The 12,435-nt window shown below is 44.3% G+C and overlaps 1 protein-coding gene across 1 annotated transcript; it reads left to right on the top strand.

Annotated features, from left to right (window-relative positions):
• Window positions 1-1,957: 1,957 nt before the first annotated feature.
• On the top strand, window positions 1,958-3,665 carry LOC124668364 (jasmonate-induced protein homolog). Its single transcript, XM_047205523.1, has 3 exons — window positions 1,958-2,036; window positions 2,619-2,976; window positions 3,242-3,665. Exons 2-3 carry the CDS (start codon window positions 2,623-2,625, stop codon window positions 3,422-3,424), a joined length of 537 nt encoding a protein of 178 aa, XP_047061479.1. The 5' UTR covers window positions 1,958-2,036; window positions 2,619-2,622; the 3' UTR covers window positions 3,425-3,665.
• The last annotated feature ends 8,770 nt before the right edge of the window (window positions 3,666-12,435 follow it).

The following is a 12,435-nucleotide window of genomic DNA, read 5'->3' as shown; positions in this document are numbered from 1 at the left end:
TTTCTACAATTACTCATGATAGATATGTATTTCTTCGTTGTTATTTTTACTTTAAAATTTTTACGACCCTAGAACGGCTGTGTGCATCCTAGTTATGAAGAGGCCGAGTGTAATTTCTTGATCAAGTAATAAAGCGCCCATTATCGAAAAATGACATTGAGCTTGCGCAGATGAGGCCTGACGACCTTGACATGCACGACGCAGCCGAACACGCGCAGGTAGTGCACCGGTGGCTTCGTCCCGCTCCACGCCTCATATGGTGTGACGCCATCCAGAGCACGCATAGGCAAGCGATTTAGCAGGAAGATGGCTGTGGTCACCGCTTCCCCCAAAAGTGCATCCGCATGGACGTTCCTTTGAGCATGCTCTGAGCCATGGCGACGATCGTCTGATTCCGGCCTTCCACCATTCTTCTGCTCGGGAAAGTACGGTGCCGAAAGCTGATGCTTGACTTTGTGATCTGCACAGTAACAATAAGCTGCAAATTCGGTGGAGTTAAATTCTCCACCGCGGTCAGTTCGTAGAGCACGCAGCGTGCACTTATTCTCGTTCTTCACGCCTGCTTGGACCCAGCGGATTGCAGCGGCAGCATTGTCCTTGGCACCCAGTAGCATTAGCCACATGTAGAGGCTACGGTCATCCACCAGCAAGAGGAACATCTCTCCTAACGTCGGTGGTGTGATCGGGCCACACATATCACCATGTACCAGATCCAGTGGTTTGGGTGCGTGCGGCTTGCTTGCGGGAAGGGTGCTCGACGCTTCTTACCGGGGAGGCACACATCACACAACAGATCGCCATAGCAACATGAGGTAGGCCGTGAACCATGTCGCCGGCGGCGAACTTGCGGAGATAGTGTAAGTTAAGGTGTCGAAACGAGCATGCCATTTCCACGCATCGTCGTTGCCGTGCCCTGCATACCACATGGGCTACGGGCTACCCAGAGTCGCAGTCATGATGTACAGACAATTAGCACTCTGTTTTACCTTTACCAGCAAGCGTCATGGACGGTCATTTATGGTCAGGAAGGCTTGCTCGATCCGAGTCTTGCAACCGTGCTCATCAAGTTGTCCGAGACTCACAATGTGGCTGCGAAGACGTGGGATGAAGTAGACGCCCGTCAGCACCCGCCATGAGAATAGTACGGTCCCTCGGCCGAAGATGTCGATAACAGAGCTGTCCCCGAAATTCACCGTGCCCTTGACGTTGGTGATGAAGACCAGTGTCGCGGAAGGATCGCGCCAGAATGTGGGGAAATACCCGGTCGTGGCCAAACGACAAGCTCGTGTGCCAACGCGCACAACTCGCACACTCGCGAGAACATGCATGCTCTACTGCATGTGCCTCTCGTAGCCTCACGTACCTCAAGAAGCTCGATCAGTCCATGAACAAGTTGACCGGCCGGGCTTCGTGCATTAACGCTGGGATACGACGATGAGTGTGACGGACAATCCGGCCGGACATGAAGATGAGTCTGACGGGCAATCCCAACTTCAACACCAACTGCCGCCATGCAGACTTGCGCACTCGTGGCGCCAAAGTCAGCACGCGGCACGGCGTTGCGGAACGCCGAGGCGGAAAGTACAGTACGGATTTTAGACTTTCCTGATCCAAACCTGATTTTCTCTAACCCTGTTTTTACAGAAAAGTTAATAAAACCGGTTACCTAAAAATCCACCTAAAACTCGTATTCGAAAAAATGACTGCTAATATCCACATAAGCACCCATCAATGGCAGGCGGCAAAGTCTACAGAAAACTGGAGGCATCTTAGCCTATCCACTTAGAACCAGACACATCTTAATAGAAACGTCTCTAGTGGATATCCAGCTGGGTAGGGAATTTACTTTTTGAGAAGATGCGATAAGAAAAAATTCTTTTACGATGAGGGGATAAAGAATTTGTTCTATTTTTACCATTGGTTCTAATGCTATAAATACCCAACGAGTGCTTCTTCATGTACTCACCACATTGCTCTGATAGATGCAATATCTCCTACGCTGAACTCAAGCACCACTTCATTTTAGCTCCATACAGGTAGCTTGTTTTCTTATATCAGTTTTTTTACGTAATCATGGTTATTCCTAGGATTAAAACTAGTTATAGTAGTAGTAGTATAATTATCTAGAAATAAAATAGTACGTACTATTTTGGATAATCATTAAGTTGTATTTTAGTTTCTTTGTAACGAAATTACTACTTATCATAAGCATATCTTCCTGCTGACTTTTGTTGGATCACTATATGTACTCCATGAATTAGGAGGGCAACATACATATAGTAATGCCACACGTACGGAAAGGTTCTACAAAAATTATTTACGGACCCACAACAGACAGGAAAAAAACAGAAACGTGGCACGAATTTTTAGCAAGCCAACCAATTGATCACATGTATGTCCGTAGAGTTTCCCGTAACCTAGGATAATTGACGTACATATGGATGAATGCATGGTATGTGAACACTAGGAAAGGAAGCCCAAAAATCGAGATTAATCTCCATATAGGATTACTTTATCTCAGTTAGTCTTAAAAAAAATTGTAATCCAAAAACCATCTAGGATCTTAAAATCATCTATACTGGCTTGACTTAATATGTAACATTTAGGGATTGACGCAGGAAAATGGCATCAATCCAATGTGAGAAGAAGGATGTGGAACTCAGTTTGGAGGAGAAAGCAAGTTTAGATGAGCTCACCAAGCAAGCTGAGCACTCGCTGAACTCTCAGGAACTACTAGCAGGTGCTTTGAAGAATCAAACAACGGGGCCCCTGAGTATTATTGCTAGCAAGATATTTGCAGGACAGGTTGTCAGAAACTTCCCCAACCCTCTTTGCAATTTGGATGGTTTCGCCATGTCAGGCACGTTCGTCAAAGGTGTCAAGGCTGCTGTGGTGTATTCCGCCAAAAACAAAGCTGGTGTAGAATGTGGATGGCTCCTTGCCTTTTCCGACACCATAAATTCTGCTGGAGGGAGGGTAAGCACACAATTATACACACTCTTTTACTAAAAACTCAACTTCTTCAAAAACTAAACAAATACTAAAATGAAAATATAAAGAGATGGGATGATAATAGCAAACGTAAAAAAACCTGGCAAAATAATCTCATCATAACAGATGTGGAAATAAAATGTACCCCAAATAAAAAATGTGGCAGTGATTTATTTTCTTAATTTCATTAATAATTTCAAAAAGTTATAATTAATATTAAACTTGTTTATGGTTTATTTTGAATGGGCAGGTATTTGTGGAATGTGGCCATAAAGGTAAATTTAGCAACATCAATTGGGCACAAGTTGAGCAGAAACTGGAGAAATCCGGAGCCATTGCTAAGGCATATGACATAGAGACTGGAACATCACTCTATGCTGGCATTTGTGGACCTACCGGAAAATCTGCTGTTGCTGCAGGATTCCTTGTTTAACTGAGTTTGAGCAAGGATGTACTAGATTTGGTGGACTATTAAATATTGTAATAATCTCGCAACTGTGTTGCCTGTAGCAATCATGTGTGATATGCTACATACTACATTTTATTTTCATGTTTATCTTTTTTGTTTGCACTTTGTAATAATAAGGGCCGGGTACACCTTAGGGTGCAGAGGCCAGAAGGGCTGCTCTTCAATATATAATATCAAGATCCACCAGATCATTATCTATTATAAATATCCTCGGATGTATGTTTGTATGTTTAGTTTGTCTAATTATGACATCTAATGGCATTGCATCATTGATGTCGCATGGTTTATTTTTTTGTTTTTGTTTTTAACTATATGTTTTCAAAGTTGTTCCTTCACGAGTAAATTGGTGGTCTTGGATAACAATAAAAAGTTAAGTGGCCCACAAAATTTGAGTTAAAATTTTATACCATGAACATTCTTATTGTATATTGCACAATGCACGTGATAGGACATCATTGCCTAGATATCAATTAAATAATAAAAAATTAAATAATCTGACACCAGTTTGCGAACAGCCAAGTATGACAAATATTTTATAAGTGCTTAGATAATATAGTGAATCATTCCTAAGTTGGTCATAGTTTTTACAAAACAAACATCTAAATAATCTCCAGAACTATAGGGGTTTGCTTGGCTTACATAATTGTGTGTTTAGCTATCTGTAACACCCCACCTATCAACCATACATGTCGATGCCATCACTCATTAATAACAACCACGACACGTGATAATTAGAAATTTTAGCATCAAAATACGTATTTAAAAATATATGACAAATTGTTTCCATATAAGTTAATTAAACATCCAGAGAGCTAGTAACCCACAAACGTCACTCCAAGATATATATGAAATAAAGGCCAGTGAATCCAACTACGTAGTTATATTTTTTTACCATTAAACGACAATATGACATGTACGTTGTACGACACACACAGTGGATTGATTAATCGTCTCCAGCCCCTCTGGCCCATTTACAATCAAACCAACCCAAAAGCAAAGAAAGGAGTCAAACTATGCTAGAACAAAAGGCGAACAAAAAAGACCGGCCAACCAAAGAAGCGGTGGTGCCAGTAGGGTAGTGGCAGGGTCACTACCGCTAATATGCCCAACATGGTGCAATTAGGGGCAGAGGAAAGCTACCGCCACTGCAACCATGATGCGATCAGGGGCTATTTGTTTCTTGCGGGGCCCAATTGAACAAGCCATAGAGGATGCAGCCGATGCGGGGAGTGGTGGAGGTCGGGCAAAGCATGGAATACGATGCAAAAAATGAAGGACAAGATGATGCGGGGCTGTAGACACAGAGTTGAGCGAACGAGACATGGCGGTGGCCATCAAGGAAGCATATGTGGAGGATGTAGCTGGGGTCGCGGTGAAGAGGAAGAGGGCTACGAGCTAGAGCTCGGTGCAAGGAATGGGGTGGTGGTTGAGGCCGAGCGCTAGAGGGAGCGCAGCTTCGCAGATCATGGAAATGGATGTGGTGGCAGTTGATGTGTGCATTTTGCATCATGTTTGTACTTATGTTTCCCATTATTAGTGTTAGTATTTTAGTATTTACCAAGCTCATCCACACCTATTTTCAGATTTCACGAGGATCCTAGAAATAAGAAACATACAGTAAAATAAAGCGAAGAAGTCATTTTTTGGATAAAATATGCTTATTAGAAGATACAAAATGCTTCCAAACATATATCCACACACATGGGAGTCACGCAAAGGAGGAACAATTTGCGAAAATAAGTTCATAGAACATTTAACGATCTACATTACGGTCAACCGCGGTCGCACTGCTCGCCATTCCGAGGTTCTACGACTCATAACCGTAGTTGAAAACATGTTTGGTAAAACCATCTTACAGTAGAAACTAGGTCATAACCATTATGTTTCATGTGCAGCATGAACATAGTCTTGTCATCCTCCACATCCACCATCTTATCACCATCATGGTAACACACGGGGGTACGGTTCGAAATTCTTCATTTCTATTGTAACCATTCTAAAACCAAAACTAAACACAGGGTAAATATGTCCAACCCAACTCGTTGAGGACCGTGTAGATAGATTTTCGAATAGTTTGACACTCTGCAAAGGTTTTACATACTACCCACAAGATTTGATACCTCCACCATACTCCCACTGACTAGTTCGTTTAATGCCGATTCATGTTTTAGCAACCAGAGTGTAACCTAGTTTACTATTAATTATGCCATAGGGAATGCAAGTTTGTTCACGGTTAGAGCGCTGCCGTGTAAGAACGCCCTTTTGTCTGCTAAGTGTTAGCCACTTAAGGAGGTTACACAGTTATCATCTAGACGCATGTCAGTATGCGTTTGGTCGATCCCTTTTTGAAAAGACTAGGCTTCGAGGACACGACATCCCCATAATTCTTTGAGATAACCCATACTGAAATGGAAAAACTAATCAATTAAGCCCCATCCAATATAATGGTAGTGTTGTGCACATACGTTAAGGTTGGCTTAATGAACATTTACACGAAACTCCTTCATTTCATCTCCACTTCCTCATAATTCATTTTCAAAAAACTTTCTTGCACAACATGGCTTCCCATGTTGTTATCAAATCATTTTTCGCTTGGAAAACATTTCCCAAGACGTTGTTGCATCTTTCTCATGCAAGGCCAACCTTGATAGTTGATACTCGTGATGGCATCCTAAGATAAGGATTTCAACTATGTCTAAGGAGTGACCAGTGGTGCATAGTATTGGGAACTGAACAACCTTGATCCTGAAATGCATCACATTAAGGTACTTACTTAAGGCCCAAACATGCCCTGCAACTGAAAAGAGATAAGAGAAGAAGTACAAACCAATCATGCGGCCAACAAAGACATGCTCCTAGTGGTGTCGATATGTAACATCCCAAGTTTTCAACAATAAATGAATAAAGAGAGGAGAATTTCAAATACTCAAAATTTGCAACAAACAATTTTTTTATTATTGCATATAGTGCCACATATAGTTTTATGCATAGTGTGTTTATTTCTTGTGTGCAATTGCCATGATGAGTGCTTATGTGTTGATCACTTGCTCTTAAACCCTAAACCATGATCATAGCATCTCAAATGGAGAGAAATAAAAGAAATACAAAAATGGCCAAATACCCTCACATACACATTAGGCCAATTATTCAAATCATCAACAAAGGCCACCATTGCTTGATCTATTGCTTGTAAAACACGTATATATAAAAAACAAACACAATGCATCAAAAAAACCAGAATCAAATCAAAGAAAAATGCAAAACCAACATACATATGATAATGGTCACTTTTGACATTTATAAAATGTTGCCCTCTTTACACCCCTGGTTTGGAAGATTCCTAAACTAAACAACTCTACTTCTTTCCACCTCATCCAAGATCATGTCAAGAGGAGCAACTTTGTTGTTGACCCCCAAGGTTGACTCTGACTAGGTTGACCAGGGTAAATAGGACAAAATGCTATATGAGAGTAAAGTGAAGATGATCAAACTTTGCAAACCAACACCAAAATGCATACCACCACCACCATTCTATCACATTATTGATATAAATGAGTTGCACCAAAAAGAATTTCAAGATTTAAACATTTTTCTCATGCGGCCATTTCGTCGAACAGTTGGCAGACACAAAACAGAATTCATCACACATGCTTTTGTCCAACAGATTTTAGACTAAACCTTTCTTGAATCTTGTTGATCATTGCTCCCCTATCACTCCTACACCAAGCCAAGTACCTGCCATTGATGATTAAAGTGTGGGCATGGCAAAACTTTGGCCATGCCGTGCACATGCCACCCACGCAAGCACCACTCCTCTCTGACCCTCTCCTTGCTCGATCATCATGTCCTGGAGATGCCCCTGTACCTGTTGATCATGACGCAGCACGGCCCGAGCTCGCGCGAGCACGACATTGGCCGAACCAGACGCGCCCAGACACGCCCAGTACCATGCCATGGCATGCCAGGCACGCGGTGAGCGTGCACTGGACGCACCAGAGCATGGCAATGCCCCATCGTGTCCGTCCTCTCCTGCAACCCTACGCCTGCATCGAGCACCATCTCCACCTCCTCTAGCTGCTAGACACGCTCGAGAGCGCGCAGAGGCCAAGTCGCCGTCGTCCTTGTCGGAGAAACACCGCGGGTACCGTGGCATGATGAGCACGCGCCCGAGCGATCCCATCGTCCCCTTGCTGCGCCAGCTACTCCTTGAGCATCGCCATGATGCCGCCTACGCAATGTTGTCCTCGCCGTGCCCCTTCAAGCCTCAGAACGGCCGCGCCATGATCGACCACCACGACCACCTGCAACACCCTCACAATTCTATAAATAGAGCTCCCCCGCTCCTTCATTCTTCACAGCACCTCACTCTCCTCCCTTCTCTGCTTCTCCTCGACCAAACCATCCACCCAATCGTCGCCGGAGCTGCTCCAATTTGACGCCGGAGGCCGCCAGTACACGGAGGTCGCCGCCATCGATTCACGCCTCCCCAAGCCTCGCCACTGCTACCAGGAGCATCCTCACCGTCGACAACATCGCCACGCACCTCGCCCTCGACCGCGGGAACGCTGGTACGCCCTCCGACCCCCTAGGCTCGCCGCCAGACCCTCGGCTTCTCGCCGGAGAAGACGACGATTGTGCACCGCACGATCGTGTCCTAATCCAACGCCCCACGTAACGCGTACCGCTTCGGCGTTTAAACGAGGCTGACAGGTGGAACCCACCATGTCAGGCGGCCCGCGCGTGAGCGACATGCTGCTGGGCCGGCCCATCTCGTTTTCGTCTGTGTAGCCCACCTAGCCTTCCCGCCAAGCCCATTGATTCAAATTCCATTTTTTTGTTTAATTCAAATTCACTTGCTGATGCTTGTTTCAAATTTAAATAAAACAAATCCACTGAACCAAATTTAGTAAATTTTATATATTCGGAAAGCTTCGGAAATTATCCAAACAATGCCACTGGTCTTGCCTCCAAATTCCTATTCAAATTTAAATGATAAAAATAACAAGGCAGGGCCTTTTCCAACTTCAAATAATTATTAAAAATTATCTATAATTGATTTTGAGTTGATTCCAACTCTCATAAACCACATTTGGTATACTCCAATTGTTTCTGCAAAAATATAACATAGTTGTTTTGTGTGATCATGGACTAGAGCAATATAATGGCTATGTGGCCATTTCTAGTGCATTTAAATCACCCCAAATTAATTAGTTAAATAGTAGGAGAGCTGCTCTCTCATTTAAATTGTGATCTTAAGTAATTCAAAGAGAGGTAATGACCTTGGTCTAATAATCCTCATGCTTTGTTACTTAGAGATATTAAATCATTACCATGCTAGTATTAAAATGCATGAGGTATAGCCCTCTTTTAAATCACACTCTCAAATAATAGATATGAAGTGTTGACCTTGGTCAACATATACTCATACCTTATTATTATTTGAAGAGATTAAATCTTAATAAGATTCAATGAGAGGAAATTATTTCTCCAAAGAAATAAATAGAAATGATAATCAATATTTATAATGAGAGGAAATTATTTTTCTTTAACATAAAAATTAAGTCAATCACCATGTTGATAAAGATGTGATGCTAGCTTAGGCTTGTGTGAATCTTTGGTGTGTTTAGCTTAGCACTTAAGTTTGTGTGGTGATTGTATACCTCGTATTCCTATATAGACGCTAGTAACGAGGAGTATCCAGAGGAGGAAGGCTACTCCCAGGAGGAGGAAGAGAACTTTGACCACTACCCTTGACGAGGCGGTTCCTCGGCAATGCCCACCATGAGGGGCTTGGGTTTTAGAGAAAGGCGACGACGGAAGTTCCGGGAGCGAGGCGGTACACGACGTACCCAGGTTCGCGCCCCCACGGTGGAGGGTCGCTACGTCCTGCTAGCAATCCACTATATGAATATATGTATACGGGGGCCGCCATAGGCGGAGTTGTTGGATCTAGTCTAGTTCTAATCCGCGGGTTGTTGTGTCTAGGCGTGTTGCCTCTAAAATTATGTTTCTGATTGTGTGTCCCTAAGGGGTGCCCCTGCCTGGCTTTATATATCAGCCAAGCTAGGGTTTACAAGAGTCCTAGTAGGATTCGTGTTGGAGTCTTTCTTTCCTTGTAGTCCAAGTTGATGCGCGTGCAGGTCCAGCTTGTCGAGTCCTCGTGCTGGTCCACCTTCATAGTTTGCACCGGGTATGGCAATGTCGAGTACCCAAAAGGTTATGCCCACGTCAGTAGCCCCCGAGTGTCTGGCCGAAGTGAAGCTTCGGGCAAGGACTAAAGTTGCCTTCGTTGAATGTCTTGATCATCTGTTGAATCTTGTGCTTGATGTAGAGTCGAAGTTGCTTTCTGTCGGGTGCGCGAAGCGCTCCCGATGGGAGTAGTCCCCGAGTCTATGGGCGGGTGCTTGCAGCCACGCATAGACTCAAGTTGTACTGCTCGAAGATCTTGATTGTTGATGCCGATGTCTTCAACTTTATTCTACTTTGTTGGCGCGGTTGCCATATTTTTTATCGGGTGCGCGACTAGCGCTCCCGATGGGAGTAGCGCCCGAGCCTGTAGATAAATATGAAATAGTTATGTATAGGGTGTAACAAATGCTAAGTCAAATACTATAGACTTTTTCAAGTTCCGAGAACTTGATGCCGATGACTCTGATGATGCCATACATAGAGGGGTTGATGATTCAGATGATATCCCAGAGGAGCCGATGATTGAGATGATAGCCCTGAGGGGAGCCGATGATTGAGATGATGGCCCTGAGGGGAGCCGATGATTGAGATGATGGCCCTGAGGGGAGCCGATGATTCGGATGATACCCAGGAGGAGCCGATGATTGAGATGATGGCCCTGAGGGGAGCCGATGATTCGGATGATACCCAGGAGGAGCCGATGATTCGGATGATGGCCCAGAGGAGCCGATAATTGGGATGATGGCCCAGAGGAGCCGATAATTTTATCGGGTGCGCGTCCAGCGCTCCCGATGGAAGTAGCCCCCGAGTCTGGGCACTGATGCTTGCAACCGTGAGTAGACTCAAGTTGAGCATCCCGATGTTTATAGTTTTCTTCAGGTGCCGTTGACACATTGTTGTTTATTTCAAGGGGCAAAACGCACCTTGAGCATCGTTGATGCCATTGTTCGTAAGTTTTTCGGTAGGTACATATATATGCACTTTCACCGTGTTAATGCCGTTGGCAAATTTTGAAGGAGCAAATCTTAATTGCCCGTTTAAGCGTATGTGTATTCGTTGGTCAGCAAATTGTTTGAGTGATCAGCTCGTGTTGCAGGTCTTGCTAAACCCGTTGTATGTGCAACTTTGCTTTCAACCGATGTATGTCTTGACCGTGGGTCATTTTTGTACGTGTTTCATGATCCTTGCTATCTGCGGCACTCTTTGAGGCATCTATAGCAAAGGAAAAGAGCAAGGTCCCCGTTGCTTCATGATCCTTGCTATTTGCGGCACTCTTTGAGGCATCTATAGCAAAGGAAAAGAGCAAGGTCTTCGTTGCTTCATGATCCTTGCTATTTGCGACACTCTTTGAGGCATCTATAGCGAAGGAAAAGAGCAAGGCCCCGGTTGATTTTTCATCATAGCACTCGTAGTTTCAGAGGCTTTTTTAGAGTGCAATCTCTGGGCGTATTTTCCATCGAACCGATGTCGTTGTGATATACGAACAAAGTTTCTGACGATGCAGTTCGGGTGTCCCAAATTACTACAATTCTTCAAAGCTTGAGTCTTCATATCTTCTTGGGTTCCAGCGAACCGGCGCTTCCGATGGGAGTAATAGTCTTCAAATCTTCTTGAATTCCAACGAACCAGCGCTACCGATGGGAGTAACCGCAATAGCTCGAAGATATTCCAGGAGCCCCCGAGTAATTCCAGCGCTCCCGATGGGATCGCATCGGGTTGATATTAAATAAGAAAATATCCATTGAATAATCCAGATGATGAATCCACCAACCCGAAAGTGCATCGGGAGGAGATATATCCAGAGCTGAAGAAGATAAGTCCATCGAGTAATCATAGATGATGGAGAAAATAAATCCACTGATTCGGGGGAAATAAATCCACCGAGTAATCAAGAGTACTGGAGGTAACGATGTAATGGCGCCTCCCCAATCATCGGGTGTGGCGAAAGAAAGAGGAACACTTAGTTCTGCAGGCGCAGTCGAAATAGTTGCACGGTCAAAGATAGTCCGTGCGGCGGGCGCATCCGAAATAATCCCGCCATTCAAGATAATTCATGCCGGCGGGCGCAACCGAAATAATCATCCGTCCAGAAATAGTCCATGCGGCAGGCACAGCCGAAATAATTCCGCGGCCAGAGATAGTCCATGCGGCAGGCGCAACCGAAATAATTCCACGACCAGATATAGTCCACGCGGCGCCTAGATAACGTGGCTGATGAAGAGGACGCGGTTGACACAGCCGATCCGCTGCGGGTGAGCATGTGAATATATCGGGTCCGTAATGTCGGGTCCGCGGCAGGCGAGCCCCCGAGTAAGAAGAGTGCGCGATGGCTGGCGTGATTGACCGAATAAAATAATCGAAGTTTTGCTTCAATCTGCAGTTATGTTACGGTGCAAAAACCTGCGCGAAAATAATAGTACGAGCCAAAGAATATTTGGCGAAAAATATTTTGCAAGTAGTAATTAATTGGAAATATATCACCTGATATTTTTGACGAAGCGGAGTGGCATTTTACCGGAAGAAATTGATGCAGTCACGCGGCTCCTGGCGATGTCGGCTGCTTGAAAGCTGATGACGACGTAGGGTCTTTTTTCCTTCTACGTGACTTTGATCTTTGCTATGTCAATCTCACACGATAGTATTGTGTCATATCTCTTTCCTTTCTTTGCTAAAGTGCCTTGCACGCTTCCATACGTAGTACTAGCAGTGGTTGATCCAGACTTTGCTCTTTTCCTTTTGCCACGTGATGTAGTGTTTGCAAGCAGCAATAGTAGGTCTTTCTGTTT

Source organism: Lolium rigidum, chromosome 6, assembly GCF_022539505.1.
Source record: "Lolium rigidum isolate FL_2022 chromosome 6, APGP_CSIRO_Lrig_0.1, whole genome shotgun sequence".
Lineage (NCBI taxonomy): Eukaryota > Viridiplantae > Streptophyta > Magnoliopsida > Poales > Poaceae > Lolium > Lolium rigidum.
The sequence above is the reverse complement of the archived record's forward strand: the minus strand, read 5'-3'. Positions and strand labels throughout refer to the sequence as shown.